Below are 23,359 nucleotides of genomic sequence, written 5' to 3'. Positions count from 1 at the left end.
CCCCGCACCCTCACCCCTCTTCCTCAACGCTGACCTTCCATTTCTGTGTCACAGTATTGTAGAAATGGTACACACTATGTCCTGCTTGGTTCATATGTGCTTGTAAAGTGGGGGTTTATGGGACTCAGGTCTGACAGTGATTATAGAGAAGGGGCTTATCATTGGTTGCAACTGATACTTCACACACCCCTTCTCTTTAGTGAAAGCTGAGATTCACCTGAGAGAAATGGTTCAATTTAGGAGACATTTTCAGGAAAAAAAAGATTTTAAAAAACTTTGTAAAATTAGCTTGACAGATTTTGACAACTAGTTCAACATTTTTGTATATAATGACTCAAACAATGAAATGAGGACTATTAGGTTTATATGGAATGCACTATGAAAGGCACAAAGGAAAATATGCTCTTAATTTTTGGTTAATTTAATAACCCCTTGTATACCTAGCTACAAGTCAGGTGCTAACAGACATAATGTCATTAAAGACGGAATATTACTTTACTTCAAAATAAACCTCCCATTCCAGTAGTGCTCATCCATCCTGCTGAACTGTACTGCAGCGTGATGGCGTGGTGGCGCCCTCTTGTGGATCAATCTTCTTTCGGTCCTAATAGATTTTTATGTACCTTAACGTATTATGTTATTAATTGAAACACTAAATATTCAAATACTAGGTTAAAAACATATCTGTACTATTAAAAATGATATAAACAATATTTCAAATTAAGTTAGTTATAGACGAAAGATGTTCGTACCAATCTTCTTCCGCTAATGTTCCAGCCGGTTTCCCTCTGTGTCTGATTGGTTGAATTTAGATTACTTTAACAATTGGCTACGCACCATGTCAATAAAAAATCTGTAAGATAATTGGTTATACGGTTTCAACAATTTCCTGAATTCCCAATAGTCCCTCCCAAACACGGATGTTGTGATTTTGATCTATCATGTGCGAAAGAGACGTTTCGCTAACGGAGCATGTGTTGTTAAATTCTTGCATAATCGGACTATAAAATAAGTGAAAAAAATCTCTGGGATGTTGCACGAAGCGAAAGAAACGTGTCCTTTTTCCGAGGACAGTTTTAGCCGTTTTTTGACTCAGAGTAACATGTACGGCCTCTGCCAGGCAGGACAACAGGAGTTACTGGCTGCGACTTTGAAAGGCAAAGTAGTCTGTTTCAAGTACCAAGACTTACTACAGAAAATCAGACCTGTTGCCAAAGAGGTCCAGTTCACTTACATACCAGGTGAAGTCCAGTCCATTCAGCTTTTCTTGTTGCAATCAGCTATGGCAAGCGAGTAGCCTATTCAAAGTGATCACATGTCGAAGAAAATCTTGTTATTATATCTCACTATAATGTTTGTGTGCATTTGATAATGGAAATGTACAGTAGGGTCCTCAAGCCAGAGACCACTATTCAAGATACTTATGTACACGTGTGCGTGTGTGTGCACACTGTAGCTTACTGTCTGTATAACGGCTAGCTGCAGGGAGATCAAACGTACAAGAAGTTTCTATATTGACCTTTAATTATCTCTCCAGTTGACGCTGAGATTGTATCAATCGATGCGTTCACCAAGTCTCCACCAAACCGAGGGCTTGTTGTGGGAATCACCTTCATCAAGGTATGCAGACATCTCCCCTCTCCATCTCCTCATGCATCAAGCAGAGTATCTTCACCACAACAAACAAGGCCTAATAGAAAGCCTCGTCTCTCCTCAGGATTCTGGCGACAAAGCAACTCCGTTCCTCAACATTTATTGCGATTACGAACCAGGTTCTGAGTTCAACCTGGAGTCAATTGCACGTAAGTCAGATGTCGTGTTGTGACAGCATATTTATATTCACATAATTGGACATCATTGTTTGTCGTATATAGAATTAGAAATACTTAGCTGGACACGCAGTTACATTTACATTTAGTCATTTAGCAAACGCTCTTATCCAGATCGACTTACAGTAAGTACAGGGACATTCTCCCCGAGGCAAGTAGGGTGAAGTGCTTTGCCCAAGGACACAACGTCATTTTGCACAGCCGGGAATCGAACCCGTAACCTTCAGATTACTAGCCCGACTCCCTAACCGCTCAGCCACCTGACTCCCAGGGCTGTTGCCCTCTTTTCTACATGTTACTGCAGCAGAGTGTGTGTTCCTTCCCTAGAGAGCTGTCTCAACCTGGAGCTGCAGTTCACTCCGTTCCAGCTTTACCACACAGAGTGAGTCGCTCAAACCGCACCTGTCAAAAGGCAACCCCATGTTTTGAAATCGATTCAGTGTTTATCAACTGAAACCGCTCCGTATTGGCGACATTTGCTGAAGTGGTGTTTCTGGTTGTGTGTGTGCTTGGAAAACTGGATGACTGTTTGAAAACGTCTGATTGTATGACAGTTTTATGCTTTTTGGATTCAAACCGTTGTGATCTGTGAAACAAAGAGCCTGTGTATTATGTCACCCTGATTCAGGGTGCATAAAGAGCCTGTGTATGATGTCACCCTGATTCAGGGTGCATTGTGGAGATGCAGGCAGCGAGACCGTCTTTCTGCTGAGTGGTCACGACCAGAGAATCCACCTCTACAAAGAGGTGACGTGTGACTCGGACTCGATCGATCTTGAATTCATGAAAACGTTTTTTTTGGGGGGGAAAAAGTTTGCTTTAGCGTGAGACGAATCCACTCCCGCTCTGACAAACATTTGACACTCTCTCTCCCAGAATGCCTCGCTTCACCAGTTCGAGGAGCAGCCAGTGGAGAAGCTGTTCCCTGAACTGCAGAAACTACCGAGCAAGTTAGTCTGTCTCTCTGTCCAGTTCTGCAGGGCTTGTGGAAGTTGATATGGTATGATTAATTAAATGACCCTATGACGGTGACGGTGACGGTGTGTTTGTGTGTGTGTTCTGCAGTGTTCTGTGGATGGATGTGTTAAGTATCCCAGGAGACCGCCGCCTGTCTGCCTTCGGCTGTCAGAACGGCTGTGTGGGTCTGGCTCTGGTGGACCAGACAGGGCCTGGTGAGGACACACACACACACACATCCTCACGCACACACACACACACACACACATCCTCACGCACACGCACACACACACATCCTCACGCACACGCACACACACACACGCATCCTCACGCACACACACGCTCATACACTCCACCCATCAACCCACAGGGTTTTTTCTTTCTCATGCTGTGATTTTAAACCCTAACTGTCTGCATGCAGTGTACGCATTATTACATTGGTGTGTGTGTGTGTGCGTGCTCACGTGTGTGTGCTCATGTGTGTGTGTGTGTCAGAGGTACTACAGAGCTGGAGTATACAGCAGGACAGTCCCATCTCCACTGTCCTGCTCTTCCCTCTCCCCTGCCAGAGTGACTCTCCCCACGAGGGGTACAACCTACTGGTGACCAGCACCATCGAGATGGCCGTGGTGTACAGGTGAGAGCCGTCCCCCGCAGGGCTCGTCCAGGGCCCGGGAGACCACACGTGGGGGGGGGGTGCAGCTTAGTGGTTAGAGCGTGTGCCTGCAGATCGAGTCACGCGGTCCGGTCTTCCGCAGGGACGTGCAGGAGAGCGGCGTGTCTCGCCCCGTGTGCCTCGCGGGGAGCGACCAGAGCGACGCGCTGCTCTGCGCGCTGACGGTGGATTTGGACTTTGACGGGCAGAGGGAGATTCTCCTGGGAACCCACGGGCAGGTGAGCGCGCAGCTCTTCATCGCTGCAGGAAGGAGGCTCTGTGAGTCTGTGTGCTGTCTTGTTCACACGTCACTTTGTGCGCGCGGATGTCAGTGATGTGTTTGGATTTGGCAAACGCTTTTATCCGGAGCAACGTACGGAAGGGCTGATTTGAACTTGCAATCTCTTGATCTGCAGTTAAATGCTCTTTGAAGGCTTTTTGTTTTCATGTAGATTTCGTCCAATATACATACCAATGCATACCCTTCAGTTCCTGTACTTCACTGATTGGTCAGGGATTTGGAGTTGTGATCCAAACACATTCTTGCCATTCAGGAGCTGCTCTGCTACAAGTTCCAGCAACCAATGAGAGGGGCCACGGGCCAGTTCCAACTGCAGTGGAGGCGGAGCTTCAAGAGCCCCTTGCTGTCCATCATCTACCTGGACCTGACGGGCGACGGGCTGAAGGAGCTGGCTATTTTAACGCTGAAAGGACTGCACATATTACAGGTAGACACACATAGTGGCTTGAGCATAAGTCTACACATCAAAGCACACCTCCACAAAAGAATAGAGTAGCATATATGTATATATTAAGATAGCGTATAGAGATATTGTATGGTTTGTCTTCAACTTTTTTCCCCTCATCTCACTAGCATAGTCTGACCAGTACAGCAGATCTCGTCCTCCAGCGATTGGCTCAAAGAGTTTCCATTCTGACGACTGCGTCCGAGGTCCAGCCAATCACACTAATATACTATACTGAGGAGAGTGATGTTGCAGCCAATAAGGAGCTGGATGCTATAGAGCCACCATCGATATAGAGACTTCCATCTCAAGTTGAGACCTCCATTCTGTTGCCTACAGTTTATATGTAACTGTGCTGACTCTCAGTGATGCCTGAGAGAGCTGGAGTTTTACACGCCTCTTTGAGAATCAGTATCATTATAAAAAATGTTTATTTATTGATGATGTTATTTAGGATCATGATTCATGAATCTTTAAGTTCAATCTTTATGTACATGGTACATGTGCTTGCATTGCTGACAGTGTTGCCAAAATATTGCAATGTCTTTCCAATTAATTGATTTATCGTGCAGAAAAAATCTAATAAAACACTAGTGCCTACTTCCAACAACACGACAAATGATTGAGATTGCGGGCTTATTAAAAAAAAAAAAAAAAAAATGTTTGCTAGAAGTGTAATCTATCTTGGAAGTTTTTTAACCGAACAGGGAAAAACGGCTAAATTCACTCATGGAATTGAGTCCATGTGACGTCAGCTCGCGCTCTTGACAGCGACCGTCCGGAGATGCCCTGGTCGCACCGTCAGGCTCGCCTCTCACCGGTCAGCGGCAGTGTGGTCCACTCCTGAGATTTCAGAGAATATTTCCCCCACTTACGAGTACAAAGACAACAATAGCAACAGCCGCACTTTTCCGTTACCGACCTTCCGAAGACTTCCCACATCCCGGAAGATGGCGTTAAAATAATAACAAAAAATATTCTCAGTAGTCCCCTGCGCATATCTTAAATAATGTTTACCTTTTGAATAGTTCATCGTGTTACCACAGACGCACACACTGCATTATTCTTTGAAAGACATTCAGGGATTGCGCATGAATAGGCTCGCCTGAGAACAATTACCAGAACGAACACAGCTTTTGAAGTGTCAGGAGCGCGTTAATGAATGCATTTCTCTCAGTGGGTTTTTATATTTAGCTTTCTGTGACGCTCCGTAAGACACCAGTCGAGTCGTGAACAAGACAAACCGAATGCACTGTTTCGAGTCATCTTTGTGCCGGTGAAGAGAGAAGGTAAAGACGTTTCGAGGCACAAAAAAAAAAGAACAAAAAACTTGACAATTTCGAGAGAACTCGAAGTCGCTGTGATGTGGTGAAAAGCGCGCCGTGGAATAACGCATATTTATTAGGCGACTAACTGGTCAGGTCTGAAAATGATGATGGCCGGTGGAGCAGTTGAACAAAACGGTGTATTCTCGATTCCTCATCATCACAGTCAACAGCCACACATGGATACTAATCTCCCGGACTCCCGAAAACGGCCACTGGAAACTCCAGCCGAAGAGGCCTGTTGTACCAAGCGCACCAACGTTGGAGGTAAGAGAAATCAAATAGCCGCTTGTCCATCGGTGTCTTATCAACACTGTCTCATGCGCTTAAGTCAAACAGTGCCTCTTGTCACAGGGGCTTTGCTGATGATGTGAATATACATAAACTTGTCATCAGTCTATAAACATTTACAAACATTTCCCATCAATATTTTCTTTCTAGAAGATATGTCTTAACGGCCGTATTGAATGGATCGTGTCGTTTTGGGCGCCCAATGGAATGATCATATGTTCTACAAGCTATCGCGTTCAAAATGTCAAAATCATCCTTTAATCAGAACCACTGAATGATATAAGACTATACTGGTCTGCACATCCCTACATAGGCCTACTTGACCTACATTACAAGTTTCAACACAGTAAACGAAAACAAATAGCACTTTCCTCTGAGTCAAGACACTGTCAGTTCAACAATGTTAGTTCCGAACCCAGTAACCCTTCACGTGCACATCTGGACATCCTGCACGATGTTCTGCGTGGAGAGGAAAGCACGGATGTCGTCGTCAAGCTACGCACATCAATGGTGTAGTGATTACAATTCTGATAGTACGTAGGCCTTATATATATACTGCCAAGGAAAACTATAAATCGTTGCTCCCTTGGTTATAAACCAACTCCTCATTCTTTTAAGTAAGTAAGTAAAGTTTATTTGTATAGCACTTCTCACAGTAAAAAATCACAAAGTGCTTCACAACAAAATTCAATATACAACTCGGCATTAAGATACAAGAAAATGGTAAATAGAAAACATAACAAACAACCATAAAAAAACCTTGACTAACTAAAAGCCTGCTTGAATAGCAGTCTTCAATTTGTTTTTAAAAGTCACACAATGTAGAAAGGATTTTTAATGGGTTTTCACCGCAAATTTGGTAATTCTTGGCATCATAAGGCTGTACTATAACATGCAATATTGCAGCTGTTTAAGAGCCTGAGTAATATAATATAATAACACAAAAATGGCCTTGTCGGCATCATTACTTTCTTAGAATACGCTTTAAAATACAATATTGCTGTTAGTACCCTAAATAATGTGGTAGAATGACACTTCAAGAAAGGCTTATGTCTCCAACTTGAATCCCTTTCAATTCCGCAAGGTGCTGTTTGTGAAAAGGTGTTCTGTTGTAACAATGAGTTACACTCCCTTTCTTAGTTTGTAGAAATCTGAATTCTCATAACTGTGACAGCATGGGCTTGTGTGTGTGTTTCATGTTGTGGCTGGATGAATTACGGCCGTCATCATCCATGACTAGATGTTGAGAAAGACAACGACATCTCCATAACATCAACTGTCTCTTCATCCCAAACCCCCCGCCTTATCCTACGCCCGAACACAAACGATGTCGTTTGGATTTCCTGTGGAAACGGCACTGCAAAACAGTGACAGCAACACACACACACACGTTTGCGCCTGACGCCCAGATGCTGCTCCACACACACACACACACACACACGTTTGCGCCTGACGCCCAGATGCTGCACCACACACACACACACGTCTTCTTCAAGCACTAATGTTCCTCAGCATGTTTCTCTAGTAAGATGCACCATACAGGATGCTGTTGCTAATGACTCAGTTCCCCCTAGCTGTGGAACAAGACGTGTCTGGAGTTTGGAAGCCCCATCGTTCTCTGGCTCCTTCATCACTGGCCCTGGTTTGGTCTCCGAGCCCTTCATCACTGGCCCTGGTTTGGTCTCCGAGCCCTTCATCACTGGCCCTGGTTTGGTCTCCGAGCCCTTCATCACTGGCCCTGGTTTGGTCTCCGAGCCCTTCATCACTGGCCCTGGTTTGGTCTCCGAGCCCTTCATCACTGGCCCTGGTTTGGTCTCCGAGCCCTTCATCACTGGCCCTGGTTTGGTCTCCGAGCCCTTCATCACTGGCCCTGGTTTGGTCTCCGAGCCCTTCATCACTGGCCCTGGTTTGGTCTCCGAGCCCTTCATCACTGGCCCTGGTTTGGTATCCGAGCCCTTCATCACTGGCCCTGGTTTGGTCTCCGAGCCCTTCATCACTGGCCCTGGTTTGGTCTCCGAGCCCTTCATCACTGGCCCTGGTTTGGTCTCCGAGCCCTTCATCACTGGCCCTGGTTTGGTCTCCGAGCCCTTCATCACTGGCCCTGGTTTGGTCTCCGAGCCCTTCATCACTGGCCCTGGTTTGGTATCCGAGCCCTTCATCACTGGCCCTGGTTTGGTCTCCGAGCCCTTCATCACTGGCCCTGGTTTGGTCTCCGAGCCCCGCGCTCCTAAGTAGAAACCATATAATAGGCAAACACAGAGTAGCAAAACATGATGCGATCCATCTCCAGTCGGGTTGTGTCAGCCAATCGCACCGTTGACGAGGTGCGAGACTTGTGTTTGTGCTCGCTCCTTTGCGTGACAGGGGTGAGATTGTCGGTGTGATGTCACACAGAGCAGGGGAATGCACACCCTATAGAGGTGACGGAATGCCGGAACGTTCTTACTACAATGAACTGAGGAAGCAAGATTTCTTTCATTACGCTTGGTTTAATACAATCACCCACCTAATTGTATTAGCCCTATCCTTTCGGTGTGTGCAGCACTCGATATCTGTACTTTTGTAAAAATTAATCTTATGTGGTGATGGAGGAAAATGATTTGATAATCTTCGACAACGGGGAGGAACGCACACCTCCTGACCGCATCTGATATCGATCACATCGTCCATCCTGATCAATAACATGACGGGCTGTTACCATAACAAAGAGGAGAGAGAGAGGCCGTTCTCTAACACAGGCTTGTCCACATCACATATCTGAGAATCACCGGCAGATCGCCGTCAGTTGAAACAAACGCACCCGGCCCCTATCTGAATCAGCTGTACACCTTCTCTGCTGAACACAAACGTATATTTTGCTCGTTGCTTCATGCAAATTTTACGTGTAATTGGCCCATATCCCGTGGCCCCTGTTACTGGCTAGCGTGCTGGATACAAACCCATGTATCAGAAGAATTAGCTGTGATATGCTAATGTTACTAATGGAAACCTTGGCACAGGAATATGAGCAGGTGTTTTTTTGGTGAGAAGGACACAGGTGCCCTTGCAGAGCTATGTGACGTGAGTAGACTGTAGATGAACCAGGTGGGAAAGAGACAGAGACAGAGAAGGGAGGGGAGGGAGAGCAGAGTGAATGAGGAGGGGAGGGGAGATGGAGTGTGTGTGAGAGAGAGAGAGAGAGAGAGAGAGAGAGAGAGAGAGAGAGAGAGAGATAGAGATGAAGAGAGATAGAAAAGAGAGAGAGGCCAAAAGGGAAACAATGCCTATGTTCACCAGTGAGTCTAGGCAAGACAATGAATGTGATTGGTTTATGGCTGCGATTTACTGCAACACATTCCCCCAGATGCGGATGTGCACCTGTAAATACCCCAGTTAGTGCTGAGCTTCTAAGACTGGAAATCCTTCTAGATAATGAAAGCGCCTATTAAAATTGGGACATGGGATTCTGGATGCTCCTTGGAAATGACTATTGACTGAAGCCAAACCCCACTCATCTATATACACACCAGCACGCACCGACACACACACACACGCGCGCTCACACAAGCATGCGCACGTAAGATAGCGCTCTCTATAGAAGATTTACAGGCGTAGTGATTGGCTTCGTCGCCCCCCCCCTCCACCATTCTGCGGCACTGCCATTTGCAGTAGTTGATGAGCCCCTCAATCCCCCCCCCCCCAACCCCCTTTCCTCCGACCGCCCTCCCCCCCACCCCTCTCCAACATGGCGGTGCGAGGGAAGGGGTGCGGGGGGCGGGGTTGAAGGGAGAAGGTAGGAGGGCAGGGGGGGGGGTGGGGCGGCGTACAGCAGGCGGGCGCTCCACGAGCCCTCCTCCTCCACCTCGTTCATCATCCACTCGCGGCGTCCACACAAACACACACACCTCTGCAGCCGCCACTCAAGGTCACCCTGCAACGCTCCGAACACACATGCAACCCCCCTCGCTACGTCCCCGTCCTTTTCCACTTCAAAAACCACCCCAAAAGATACGTGAATCGGCCTCGCTATTCTTTATAGAGCTGCGTCAAAAGAGGTGGAGTGGGAGAGAGAAAAATTCAATTTTTGGGGGAGATGGGGGGGAGGGAGGCGGAGGGGGGCGGAGGTGGGGTGGGGGCAGGCAGTAAGGACAGGCATTGGGGGTGTGGGGGCATGACGCGGCAGGGGGCGGAGGTTGCTGATTGGCCGGGCGAGGCGTCAGTCAGCTACGCCACTGCAGACAGACGGCCACTCGATGAATATGGATGAGAGCAGTGAGAAGGGTGATGCGGCAGCAGGGAAGACCCCCCCCTTCAAACCGGTGCGGGCTCGAACAATGCGTGGCGTCTTTCTCTGAAAACACTGAGCGTACGCATTAGCATTTTCTCAGACAATTGAGGCTCGGGCCAGCTGCAGAGATGGCTTGGATGCTGTGGTGAATGCTGCTCTCTCCCTCTCACTGAGGTATCTAGACCTCGGCGAAATCGGGTTGGCTAGTCGCATTCCTCAACGCCACCATTGCACCTATGCCTAGCGTAACGTTAAGGTACCCTTTTGAGATTGCGCCCCGGCATTGATGGAGATCTGACAGAGGATTCGAACCAGCAGATCTCAGAATGGGTAAGAATCCTTTTTTTTTTTTTTTTTACTCTCCCTCCCTCTCTCTTTTTTTATGTATTTTTCTCGGTGTGTTTCTGACTTGTTGAATACGCCGTCGTGTGTGAAACTCTTTATGTGGGGCATTTCGTACGGCGTGAGTCTCATCGGCTCATTAATGCCCGTTTTGTTCCACCGTCCTCACCGCTGTCAGTGGCAGGTTGGTCTATTGAAATGCAGAGTGGGTATTCTGAGGGATACTGAGGAGGAGGAGGAGGAGGAGGGGGGATGGTCACAAGGCATTTCCTCCTAACCCACCCCCCTTGAGTGACTCCACTAAACAGGTTTGTCTCTCTGACCATATATTTTACTCCTAGCCTCCCCGGCAGTGTACGATAGGGGTGGTGGTGCTGGTGGTGGTAGTGGGGGGGAGGGTTGAACTTACACCCCCCCCCCCGAGTGTCTTGGCTCCCCCAATGTGTTCGCTGTTTTCCCCTGTTCCCTGGCGGATTGCAGCAACAGATTGTCATGTTTACTCTACCACATGACGCCATTAAAACCTGTTACTGTGATATCAGACACTAGGAGGGAATTAATTATTGACTAATGACAGCGGAACTGTGCTCCGAGGCCAGAGGAAGGGAATCTCAGCTGCTTGCCCCCCTGTCGGGCTTCCTCTGGATTGGAGAAACGTAGGGTAGAGAGGGAGGTTCATGTCCACCGGCTAACTGGTCTCCGAGACTCCACAGTTTCTTTTGTTCACTCGGGGGCTGAACCTCGCTTGTGTTTCGACTCTCTGACCGTGGAGAAAAGAGTCCCCTTGAATTGTGAACACAATGTCTGAGCCTCAACCACAGTCCTTACTTTTCCACCAAGGTCACTTACTGCCATTCGTGTCTTGAATAGGAACGGATGGCTGTTGAGCCGAATATTGTAGACGGGAAGGGACCTCGGTTTGAAGAAGGGTCTGACGGCATTAGAATAGGTGCTAGCTGGGTTATGGCGGCGAAATTCCTCTTTGGGAGGCGTTGTCATTATTTAGTATCGTTTACAACAAAACACATCGACTGTCTTGTCCTGTTGACGTAACATTTCAGTTGAAGATGATGAACGTTCACGTGTCCAGTGACACGTTGAGCGGAATGCGTCTTCCGACCCCGCCACTGTCCTCAGGACTGGCGGGATCGCGAGACATCGGGAACGACCCGAAATCTGAGGAACGGTTACCTCACCGTAGTAACAAGTCGTACCCGCCAGACCGTCTTATTTAATCCCACCAGTGAATATCCGAGTGTGACATGACAGGCATACTAATGGATCCCTGAGCAGAACCGACGTGTCGACTGCCTGTGAAATCCCACGATGTCACAGTGCCCATGTTCGTTATGATGTGGATCTAATGAGCACATTAGAGGAGGTCAGTCAGTCAGGCTAAGACGCCGTCAGGGAGGTGGAAGTGTTGTGGACCTTCATCTCTCCTTCCTGTCGCCCTGAGACAAGACCCCCATACATCTGTGTATCCCTCCAAGCCCTCTGCAGGGAAGCAAGCGTGCAACACACCCGAAGACCCTGTGGCGTTTGTTTGCACCCGATTTGAAGAAACAAATTAGGTCTTTTGTTGCTTTCTATTTTGGTCGGGGCTGATGGTGCCACGGTACGTGTTTTGGTTACGGGTTTTCATCCAGTCCTGACACGAGCACGTCCCTGGGCGTTCGAGCTCAAACAGAGTGACGTCACCCTCTCTGCCAGTGAGCCTGCTGGAGAGATCTTGGAGTGACATCATTCCATAGGAACACGGATGTAGAAGGGGAATGTGTACGGTCGACGGAGAAAAAAAACAAAACAAATACAAAAACCAACCCTCGCTGCAGACTCCTACCCAACCCTGCACACCCTGAACCGATATTACCAAACGTTACGTGTTTTTTTTTTTTCTTTCACCCCCTTATCTGATCATGGGTGTTCGGTGTCTGTGTTGATTAGTGATGCCTTAAGTGGCTCACTCAGGGAGGCACTCTTCAAAATTAGGACCGGGTCCAAACCCACAGCGGACTGATTGGTTCTGTCTGGATTAGCCATGTCACTCTGTAGGACCTTGTTAGGACACCACTCACCTCAGAGACGATGAAGCCTTGATTAGCTCCTACGCATCGAGGGGGAGCTCAGTCTGTTGAGAGCAGTGACTGGCCTTCTAGGTCTTTAGCCGATCGTCTGACAACGCGGCGGTGTCAGTCATGGAAGGGGGAGAGGCTCTGCGAAGCCCCGAATCCGAAACGGAGAAGATTTTTTCTGTCTTGGCAGACTCCAAGTCAAACAAATCTGAAGGATTTGAGTCGCATATGCTCTCGTCAATCCCTCTTCGTCGCCCAGGATCCCCCCCATGTTAGCTTTAATGGACTGCAACCATATGACTGTTTTTACGTGTCGTCCATACATAGTGGCCTGCGAGCGACTTTGCTTCTTGCATCATGCTGTTGGCCCACGGGGTTCCTGTGGCGCAGATGTCTGTCGGGTTTCAGGATCGATCGTGAAGACAGCACCTGGCTCGGTTCAAAAACCTTCACTGTGATGTTCTGTCAGAGGGTTTCCGAAAGAGATACAGTTAAAATTAGATCTCTGCGAACAAGAAAGGAGGCCAGCATTTTTTCCTCCGCAGGAAATCTGGGACAGAACGCGTAACGTGTCACCGATCTCTGATGAAAATGTGGGACCCCTTTAACTCGAGAATTACACACACACATAAACGTAAAACCCCTCTCTAGACTCCTCTCCTGAACCGGAGGGATGTGACAGGAAGTGATGTGGGAGAAGGGATGTGACAGGAAGTGATGTGGGAGAAGGAATGTGACAGGAAGTGATGTGGGAGAAGGGAAAAACCCTCACAAAAACTCGAAAGGACGCTTGTTTTATGTTGCCCTGTGCCCTCGATGGGCCGACCCGCAGCACAAATCAAACGCAACTCAGTCCCCTCTGTCAAACGCATGAGAGTAACGGATATGGGGGTCAGATGGCTGCCTGTTAGGGAGTCGGGCTATTAATCAGAAGGTTGTTGGTTCGATTCCCGGCCGTGCCAAATGACGTTATGTCCATGGGCAAGGTACTTCACCCTACTTGCCTCGGGGGAATGTCCCTGTACTTACTGTAAGTCACTCTGGATAAGAGCGTCTGCTAAATGACTAAATGTAAATATTTGCAACCGACCCAGGTTTGTTTTCCTGTGTCTGCTGGGGTGTATGTGACTTGTGGGGGGCTTCTTTACAAGCTCTGACCCCTTCTCTCTCCTTCTGTGTCTCTCTCTCTCCTTCTGTGTCTCTCTCTCTCCTTCTGTGTCTCTCTCTCTCCTTCTGTGTCTCTCTCTCTCCTTCTGTGTCTCTCTCTCTCCTTCTGTGTCTCTCTCTCTCCTTCTGTGTCTCTCTCTCTCCTTCTGTGTCTCTCTCTCTCCTTCTGTGTCTCTCTCTCTCCTTCTGTGTCTCTCTCTCTCCTTCTGTGTCTCTCTCTCTCCTTCTGTGTCTCTCTCTCTCCTTCTGTGTCTCTCTCTCTCCTTCTGTGTCTCTCTCTCTCCTTCTGTGTCTCTCTCTCTCCTTCTGTGTCTCTCTCTCTCCTTCTGTGTCTCTCTCTCTCCTTCTGTGTCTCTCTCTCTCCTTCTGTGTCTCTCTCTCTCCTTCTGTGTCTCTCTCTCTCCTTCTGTGTCTCTCTCTCTCCTTCTGTGTCTCTCTCTCTCCTTCTGTGTCTCTCTCTCTCCTTCTGTGTCTCTCTCTCTCCTTCTGTGTCTCTCTCTCTCCTTCTGTGTCTCTCTCTCTCCTTCTGTGTCTCTCTCTCTCCTTCTGTGTCTCTCTCTCTCCTTCTGTGTCTCTCTCTCTCCCCCAGAGGAGGGCGAGTACTTTCTGAAGGTGCTGATCCCTAGCTATGCGGCCGGCTCTATAATTGGCAAGGGCGGCCAGACCATTGTACAGCTGCAGAAAGAAACCGGCGCCACCATCAAGCTGTCCAAATCCAAAGACTTCTACCCAGGTAAGAACGCCGGGCGAAAGCTGTGTGTCGTGTCGAGGCTCACACAGGTAACACAGGCAGGAGGTCACAACGCCGTGAAGGCAGCTCTGTGTGTACGTCGGACGACGACGTCATCGAGTGTGTGTGTGTGTGTGTCGTGCGAGTGAGTGAGTGGAACAGACCCCATCTTTTGCTGCAGTTGGATTGCCCCAACTTAAGCGCCAAACCGGTTCTGTCTTGAAGGCTTCACCCAGAGCTGGAGAGCTTAGCAGGCTGTGTGCAGATTCCATATCTAGTATCGACTCCAGAAGCACAACGCAGACATACCAGTTCTTCCTCTTCCTGTTTGGCTGAACTCTAAGCATGGAGCCCATCCAATTTATTTGTGTTTGTGTTCCCCCAGAAGAACAATCATTCTTCATTCTGGTACAATGCAAGAACTGCATTTAATCAATTTCCTCCTTTAGCTGTCTGGCTGCCATTTTACCTCAAGATGGAGAGTGCAGGGGGGAGGAGGGGGGAGGGGGAAAAGGAGGGAGGGAAGGTGGGATGTAGGGAGGAAAGGAGGGGGGGGCATGTATCTAATGCACATGGAAAGCACCAGTGCCTCAGTAAGGCCCTGAACACGCTAAACATGGTTGTAACATAAATGGTGTGTGTGTGTGTGGGGGGGGGGGGGGGGTGGGGGATGGGGGTCGCTCATGTTCGCAAGTGACCCCTTCCTGATGGAGGTCACGCCCCTCTGGATGCCTCCCCCCCTCCCCCTCCCCCTCCCCCCGGATGAGGAAGCGTTTTGTCCCCCGATAACAGCGAGTCAAAGAAATGATGCTGTTTTGTCCTTCATGCCCCGGAGGAGCCCGGTCCCATCTGAAAGAGAACAGGTGCGCCGGCCGTCCTCCCCTGATTAGGTCCAGATGTCGGCTGTGATAACCGACAGAACCAAACGATCCCGCTTTGTTAAGCAACTCAGCTTCAGTGTCAGTTCATCATCGTCAAGAGGAGCAAACGGCCAGAGCCAGCCCCAAGAACACGACATGCTCTCAGAGGTTACTCACAGACACAGACACAGATACTATTAACAGGCTTTTAATATAAGCTTCTAGTTAATTCTTCGGCCTTGAGCAATAAATTAAACCAACGATTATAGAGAGGAAGATGGCTCTCTTGGACTCAATTTAGCCTCTGAATGCCATCCTAGATTCTGACAGGGAAGAAAGGTCTGTCCCCTATTGTTAGACGAAACGTGGCGATCGGCGCATTTGAAGTGAGCCTTCCTTAGCTGACTGTTGCCTGCTGAAAACCATGAAACTGCTTCAGACATGGGCCAGAAGTTTTAAAACAAGAATGAAGCATGATGAATGATTCTCTGACTGGGCTTTGGCCACAGAACTCTGGCAACAAACACGAACACACAAACATCTCTTTCTTCCTCCCCTCCTCCAAGCTCCACGCACAGAATCTCTTCTTGAATCCGAATCTTTGGAGCTAACAGAACCAGTGAAACTTGTCACCGAGTGAGAAGGCACACCCCTTGTCTTCAGGGGGGCGACAGTTTGGGACAGTTGGGGACAGTTGAGCCTCTCTGTGCTGCTGTGTCCTTCTACCCTCTCTGTGGTCGGGTCATTGATGTGTTGATAGGCCACCACCTGCTCTGCCCCTCCCCCTTTCATTACACTGATGACTGACTGATAGAGTTCAGGGAGAGGGTGCTGCTGGCAGGGATCTGATTGGATGGTGTTAAAGTATGCCCACCCCCCCTTCCCTGAAAGTAAAATGAAACTACAACAGGGCACTATGACTTAGAACTACATTTTCGGAGGTCAGCAGAAACGCAGCTCCCATAAACACCCGGGATCCAGACATCAGGCCTTTCTGCAGCTGCACACCCCGCACCTGTTATCCCCAGTGAGAAACAGAGAAACAGAGAAAACAAAACGTTGATAGTTATTTTTAATCCGTGACGCGGTGTTGATGGATTTTAATTCAACGCATCGTATAATTTCCCCTCAGACCTCTCTGAGAATAACAGGGTGTTCGTCAGCCTGTGTGGATGAGAGCCTGGTGTTTTAGGAGATACTGGAGTGTTGGGGAGAGACTGGAGTGTTGGGGAGTGCCTGGAGTGTTGGGGAGAGCCTGGAGTGTTGGGGAGAGACTGGAGTGTTGGGGAGAGACTGGAGTGTTGGGGAGAGACTGGAGTGTTGGGGAGAGACTGGAGTGTTGGGGAGAGCCTGGAGTGTTGGGGAGAGACTGGAGTGTTGGGGAGAGACTGGAGTGTTGAGGAGAGCCTGGAGTGTTGGGGAGACACTGGAGTGTTGGGGAGAGACTGGAGTGTTGGGGAGAGCCTGGAGTGTTGGGGAGAAACAATGCGTGGCTCTTTAGGCTCCAGCACGTTCGTTTGTTCCTCCTCTGGCTCTCCCTCCTCACCTCTCTTAGCGGAGACTTGTGACAACATGTCATGCTAATTCGGTGCACATGCGGTTCATCCCTCCACACACACACAGACACACACTCACATGCACACGCACACACAGGCACGTGCAGCCTATGTTTGTCTCTCTGCCCTTCCTTTGCTTACTCTACCTGCATCTCAATGACACTGTAGGAGACCAGCACTGACCAGCACTCCCCCCCACACACACACACTGGAATCCATTCAGCTTCGGTTAGCTCTGCTTGGAAGATCCCACCCACCTCCACCCACCTCCAGTCTTCCCATCCGTCAGGGTAAGACAAGCCAGTGTGAATGGGAAGAAGGCCTTAATGGGATCTCTACGCCTCACACTGAGAGGGGGTTGAGATGGACGAGCGCTGATAGGGAGTGGAGAGTGTGGATGATGCACGGTCGTGTGTGACTGGACCAGGACAGAGGGACAGGGAGGGGGGGGGGTAGGGGGGGGGCACAGAAATAGCCCATTTGAATCTCTCTCTGGACGTGACCCCGGCCCAGCTGCACTCAGGCTGCTTCCAAACACGCCAAGTTTCTTCCTCCCTCTCTCTCCCTCACCCTCTCTCGCTCTCTCTCGTTCATTCTCTCTCTCTCACACTCTCCTTCTCGCCCTCTCTTGTTCTCTCTCTTGTTCTCTTTATCTGTTGTTCACCCTCTCCCTTCCTCTCGCTCACTCTCTCTCTCTCACACACCCTCCTTCTCTCCCTTCCCCCCTCCTTCTCTCTCTTCCCCCCTCCTCCTCTCTCTCTCTCCCCCCTCCTTCTCTCTCTCCCCCCCCTCCCTCTCCCTCTGCTTCTCTGACAGTGCTAGTTCCTGATAGTACACGCTGAGTGAGACGACACAGGGTCGGGCCGACCCTCCAGAGTGTTGTTTTCCTGTTTGCTTAGTAACACTCAGGCCCCAACCCACTTTCTGTTACATGAGAGGATCTGTAGCAACACCACCCCCCCCCCCCCCCGTACGACGTACTGCGCACTCATGCATTCATACTGTACGTGCACACACACACCTCGACTGCCTCCCCCTAAACTGAGCTGATACACACATGCACACACACACTCCCAGCTCAACAAACTCCAGGAAACACCAGGCTCCTCCTCTTCCAGCAGAGAGCCAAGCCAACATATAAAATGTTCTTGACTGTTCTGAGCGGACTGATAAAATAGTAATGATGTCATCCAAGTATGAGGCCTGATGTTTCCGATTATCCGGAAAGCACAACGCGTGACCTCACCCTGCAAAACGACACCGTTCGGTTTCGGGGGGGAGAGAGAGAGAGAACTTGGGGGCCTCCGTTGTACGGAGGTCACGTCAAGCCAAGCGACGTCAATGAAGCGCTTTGATGAGGACGGCTTTTAGTGGTCGAAAAAGCAGATAGTGTGGCCGTTAGCACTTTACGGCTCAGCACAGTTATAGAAGTGCAGTCTAAGGCTTTGGAAAGGAGCCACAGGACCCCAGAACTACCTCTTCTCTTCCTCCTCCATGGGGAGAGAGAGAGGATGGTTTGCCAAAACCCCTCCTCTAAGATTAAAGACACTGTTATGCTGCGTTTTATTAGCCTCACATATCAGATCCTACAGTACCGTCCTGCCTAATAATGCTGTCTAGTACTCCTGGAGATCTTGAGGGAAGTACACCCTGCCCAAATCATCTCTACGGAACCTCTGTTTATTGCGGTCTCTGACTACGCTTTGAAGTACTTAGTGTTTCGCTCCAAAACCGGTTATTTTGGCAAAGGGACAGAAACTCACCATGCTCTCTCCAGTGTATATACTAGTGTGTGTTTATATTTACATTTAGATTGTATACATTCAGCAGATGCTTTTATCGCAAGAAATGTGCAAATGTAGCACTTTCGAAGCAAATAGATCATGGATCAGAAGTGCATAGTTCTAACAGTATTTTGGTTTCGCTCTGGATTTTATGTTTCACTGCATGTAGAAGACCTCTGTTCTCCAAAAGAGTTAGTAATACTTGTGTTTAGGCTGTGTGAATATGTACGCTGGTGTATTGGGTTGCATTTGTGCATAGCACGGCTGACAGCACCCGGTCAAAATGTCACCCAGTACGCTTGAATATCCACCCTTGGAAATGTCCAGTATCGAAGGGTCACAGATTTGGAAGCGAACAAGAAACTCAATCCCTGTTTTGATAATGCTCTCCTTGGAGCCCGTCCAGTAGAAAGGCCCGAGTGTTTTGATAACTCTGATAGACGTTTCCTGAACGTTGACAGGTGCTCATGGGACAGATGTGTATCACCCAATCCGGTAAGAGGAGATGGAATGACATTATAAAGGCTTGGAACATGATTGGGTCCGGCCAGGACTCGAGTGGTGTTGCCCAGAACCAGAAGAAGAGTTTTGGCCAGCTGGTCTTTCTGTTAGAAGAGAACTCCCCAGAGTTGGGGCATGACGACCGACTCTGCCAACGGAAAATGATCCATGTGCCACTTTGTTAGATAGAATTTTAGTTCCATTGGGTTGAGGGATTGAATGGGATTGTTGCTCACTGTGATATTGTTTGTTATTTTGACTTTCGAGGGCTTGTTCCCGGCTTCACATTGAATGTGAGATATGTCAGTGGGATTGAGTGTGTGTGTGTGTATGAGAGAGGGGGAGAGAGCAAGCCAAGGGGAGTAAGGGTAAAAAGGAGAGAAAGAGAGAGAGAGAGAGAGACAGAGAGAGAGAGAGAAAGAAAGAGAGAGAGAGAGAGACAGAGAGAGAGAGAGAGAGAGAGAGAGAGAAAGATTGAGCGAGAGAAAGAGAGAAAGAGAGAGAGAGGGAGAGAGAAAGAGAGAGAGACAGAGAAAGAGAGATAGAGATAGAGAAAGAGGGAGACAGAGAAAGAGAGAGCGAGAGAGAGAGCGTCAAAGAGAAGCCTGCAGGCTGTAGAATGGGCGCGCTGTTGCATCACCTGTTTCCACGGCGCGACTCCTTAACCATGGCAACGGAATTCCGGTAGGGCCAACAAGGGTGGTGGTGGAGTATTGGGGGGCATAAAGGCAGCCTTGAAGAGAGAAGGAGGCTCTTTGGAGGTCTATAGGAGGGGGAGGGGGAGGGAGACGGGGGGGGGGGTGGAGACAAGCTGAGCGCGGCCAATCCCAGAATTCCAGAGCTGTGAAAGGGTTACATCATTAAAGTGGAATCTTTTGTCCGCTAGCGGTTTGTCACTGAAGTAGCTTTTTTTTCTCCTCCACAGAGCTATTGTTGATGGGGGTAAAGATAAAGAAATTGTGTCATCAAACCTGATAAATCTTTAAATTTTTTCACCCTTAGCTGGTACATGAAACCTTGTGGGACTAACTGGACAATTACATTTACTTTTCATTATGTAATTGTTTTTTACACTTTCACGTTGTTGCGTTTCAGTGTCATGACAAAGAAGGAAAGTTGTCATTAGTTGTAATTCTGTCCCCCCCCCCCCCTCCTGTATAGGAACCACAGAGAGAGTGTGTCTGATACAGGGTACAGTCGAGGCTCTCAATGGCGTCCACAACTTCATCGCAGAGAAAGTCCGCGAGATGCCTCAGAGTGCTCAGAAGACTGAACCGGTCAGCATCATGCAGCCACAGACCACCGTCAACCCCGACCGCGTCAAACAGGTGAGGCGGCGAGGCCAACTCCTTCACTACCACACCACACCGACACCACACCACACTACACCACACTACACCACACTACACCACACCACACCGACACCACACCAACACCACACCACACCGACACTACACCGACACCACACCACACCGCCACACACCGACACCACACTACACCACACTACACCACACCACACCGACACCACACCACACCACACCCACACCCACACCCACACCACACCACACCACACCACACCACACCGACACCCACACCACACCCACACCACACCACACCACACCGACACCCACACCACACCACACCACACTACACCACACCGACACCACACCACACCACACCCACACCCACACCACACCGACACCACACCACACCACACCACACCACACCGACACCACACCACACCGACACCACACCACACCACACCGACACCACACCACACCACACCGACACCACACCGACACCACACCACACCACACCACACCGACACCACACCGACACCACACCACACCGACACCCACACCACACCACATCACACCCACACCCACACCACACCACACCACACCCACACCACACCACACCCACACCACACCCACACCACACCGACACACCCTTCATCTCACAACATCGTACAAAGGCACATCTCAGGTTGGTATGGCCAGCGGTTGGGGGTGGAGTCGTTGAATCACGGTCACGCCAGCACCCGCACGCCTTGTTCAACAGAGGCTGGTCTTTCTGCAGGTCTGATCCACTGCCTGGGTCTTGGCAGGGTCACTTAAGTGTGAGGGCAGGGGGTTATTTTTTACCCCGCTGCCCTCCACAGTCAGACAACGCTGGGCAGCAGCTGCACTTTAAACCCCAGGATTAACAAACCGCTGAGTTCAGAGTAAAGAGTGAGGCGAGGGAAGTTAGATGAGTCAGTGAGAGATCTCTCTCTCTCTCCCTTTCCCTGTCTCTCTCCTTCTCTCTCTCTCTCTCTCTCTCTCCTTCTCCATGTATCTCTCTCTCTCTTTCCCCCTCTCTCTCTCTCTCTCTCTCTCTCTCTATTGCTCTGTGTCACTCACTGTCTCTCCTCCTCCCCCCTCTCTCTCTCCCCAGGCCAAGCTAATCGTGCCCAACAGCACGGCGGGCCTGATCATCGGTAAGGGCGGGGCCACGGTGAAGGCGGTGATGGAGCAGAGCGGCGCCTGGGTGCAGCTGTCCCAGAAGCCCGAGGGCATCAACCTGCAGGAGCGCGTGGTCACCATCAGCGGGGAACCCGAGCAGAACCGCAAGGCGGTGGAGATCATCGTCCAGAAGATCCAGGAGGACCCGCAGAGCAGCAGCTGCCTCAACATCTCCTACTCCAACATCTCGGGCCCCGTGGCCAACTCCAACCCCACCGGCTCCCCCTACGCCAACTCCGCCGAGGTGATGCCCAACGCGGCCGCCGCCGCCGCCGCCACGGCCTCCAGCCTCCTGGGCCAGGCCGGCCTCGCCGGGATGGGCGCCTTCCCTGCCGCCATGTCCGGCTTCTCCGGCAACGACCTGCTGGCCATCACGTCCGCCCTCAACACGCTGGCCAGCTACGGCTACAACACCAACACGCTGGGGCTCGGCCTCAACCCGGCCGCCGCCTCCGGGGTCCTGGCCGCCGTGGCGGCTAGCGCTAACCCCGCCGCGGCAGCCGCCGCCAACCTCCTGGCCTCCTACGCCAGCGACGCGTCCGGCGGAGGCGGGCACCCCGCGGCCGGGCTGGGAGGGTTCTCCCTGGGCTCGCTGGCCGCCGCCACGGGGGCTTCCAACGGCTACCTGAACGCCTCCTCTCCCCTGATGGCGTCGTCCCTACTGGCCACGGAGAAGCTGGCGGACGGGGCCAAGGACGTGGTGGAGATCGCCGTGCCGGAGAACCTGGTGGGGGCCATCTTGGGGAAGGGTGGGAAGACACTGGTTGAGTACCAGGAGCTCACGGGCGCACGCATCCAGATCTCCAAAAAGGGAGAGTTCATCCCCGGCACACGGAACCGTAAAGTTACCATAACGGGGTCGCCCGCGGCGACGCAAGCAGCCCAGTATCTCATCAGCCAGCGAATCACGTATGAGCAGGGTGTGCGTGCCACCAACCCACAGAAGGTGGGGTAAAAAAAAAAATCTACGACAGAAGAGGAGAGAAAAAAGAGGGATGGAGACAGAGAAAGAGAATGGAATCAAGAGGGTCACGGAGTTCAAAAAAAGAAAAAAAAAAGAAGAAGAGGAAATGTCCAAATATCCGTTCAATATTTCAGTATTAAAAAGAGAGGATCTCAAAGAAGAGGGCCTGGATGAGAAATATCAAGATAAGTGTGTGTGATAATGTGAATGTGTTTTTAGGGACTGAAGTCCTGGTGTTTTTTAAAAAGTTGTGTCGAGTCCTTTTTGATGACGGGTGATCAGAGTAAAGCTGAACTGGTCCACTGCCACGCTGCAGATCTAGGGAGGGTGACTCCATGCGATTTCACCCTCTTTCAAAACCTCTCTGCTGGATCTGCTCCTCGGTTTCCTTCGTTTTCAGTTTCTCTTCTTTTCCTTTGTCGGTTGTCTTCTTCGCTTCGCGGACGTCGACAGAGTCGAGAGCGTCGGGTTCCAGAAGAACTGGTGCTCGTGCCTTTTTCCTTTAGCGCTCACCTCGCTCGCTGTACACGATGCAGAAGCCATTGTTTACATGGGAGAGGTTCAATAATGAGCACCCGAGGCCAGTTTAGGCCTTCGTTGGAGCAATCTAGATGTTGATTTCTTAGCAGAAATTCTATAGTTTATGACGTAACGTCTAAAGAGTTGCTCATATCGCGATCGAGGAAAAAAAAGAATTTGGTTATTGTTTTTATTTATTGATATGGTCTCATTTAAACACCAGTAGATTATTGAAACCTGTGAATTCAGGTTGATCTGAATGTAAACACAGTATTATTGTTCTTTTT

At 49.8% G+C, this 23,359-nt stretch overlaps 2 protein-coding genes across 5 annotated transcripts; both read left to right on the top strand.

Moving 5' to 3' along the window:
• Window positions 1-944: 944 nt before the first annotated feature.
• Window positions 945-4,797, top strand: kptn (kaptin (actin binding protein)). 3 transcript variants are annotated; one of them, XM_067228703.1, is made up of 11 exons: window positions 945-1,241; window positions 1,538-1,620; window positions 1,718-1,802; window positions 2,157-2,211; window positions 2,498-2,576; window positions 2,706-2,779; window positions 2,895-3,001; window positions 3,282-3,423; window positions 3,545-3,680; window positions 3,996-4,169; window positions 4,316-4,797. In XM_067228703.1, the coding sequence occupies exons 1-11, from the start codon at window positions 1,031-1,033 to the stop codon at window positions 4,481-4,483; spliced, it is 1,314 nt and encodes a 437-aa protein (XP_067084804.1). In that variant the 5' UTR covers window positions 945-1,030; the 3' UTR covers window positions 4,484-4,797. The 3 variants fall into 3 exon arrangements, with proteins under 3 accessions (XP_067084804.1, XP_067084805.1, XP_067084806.1); XM_067228704.1 differs by having other exon boundaries at window positions 3,956-4,169; window positions 4,316-4,456; XM_067228705.1 differs by lacking the exons at window positions 2,498-2,576; window positions 2,706-2,779.
• Window positions 4,798-5,616: 819 nt separating this feature from the next.
• LOC136933377 (RNA-binding protein Nova-1-like) lies at window positions 5,617-22,867 on the top strand. Of its 2 annotated transcripts, none has more exons than XM_067228698.1 (4): window positions 5,617-5,779; window positions 14,244-14,387; window positions 20,247-20,413; window positions 21,522-22,867. In XM_067228698.1, the coding sequence occupies exons 1-4, from the start codon at window positions 5,617-5,619 to the stop codon at window positions 22,542-22,544; spliced, it is 1,497 nt and encodes a 498-aa protein (XP_067084799.1). In that variant the 3' UTR covers window positions 22,545-22,867. The 2 variants fall into 2 exon arrangements, with proteins under 2 accessions (XP_067084799.1, XP_067084798.1); XM_067228697.1 differs by having other exon boundaries at window positions 5,620-5,779; window positions 20,247-20,420; window positions 21,457-22,867.
• Window positions 22,868-23,359: the final 492 nt, after the last annotated feature.

The sequence above is a fragment of the Osmerus mordax genome, chromosome 25 (genome assembly GCF_038355195.1).
Source record: "Osmerus mordax isolate fOsmMor3 chromosome 25, fOsmMor3.pri, whole genome shotgun sequence".
NCBI classification, from domain to species: Eukaryota; Metazoa; Chordata; class Actinopteri; order Osmeriformes; family Osmeridae; genus Osmerus; species Osmerus mordax.
The sequence above is the reverse complement of the archived record's forward strand: the minus strand, read 5'-3'. Positions and strand labels throughout refer to the sequence as shown.

Bases quoted from the DNA above. Each gene is read 5' to 3' on its own strand.
- LOC136933377 (XM_067228697.1), top strand. From the start codon at position 5,620: ATGATGGCCGGTGGAGCAGTTGAACAAAACGGTGTATTCTCGATTCCT. The intron at 5,780-14,243 runs GTAAGAGAAATC...TCTCTCCCCCAG, and splicing joins CAAGCGCACCAACGTTGGAG to AGGAGGGCGAGTACTTTCTG. The intron at 14,388-20,246 runs GTAAGAACGCCG...CCTCCTGTATAG, and splicing joins ATCCAAAGACTTCTACCCAG to GAACCACAGAGAGAGTGTGT.
- kptn (XM_067228703.1), top strand. From the start codon at position 1,031: ATGTTGCACGAAGCGAAAGAAACGTGTCCTTTTTCCGAGGACAGTTTT. The intron at 2,577-2,705 runs GTGACGTGTGAC...TCTCTCTCCCAG, and splicing joins GAATCCACCTCTACAAAGAG to AATGCCTCGCTTCACCAGTT. The intron at 2,780-2,894 runs GTTAGTCTGTCT...TGTGTTCTGCAG, and splicing joins CTGCAGAAACTACCGAGCAA to TGTTCTGTGGATGGATGTGT.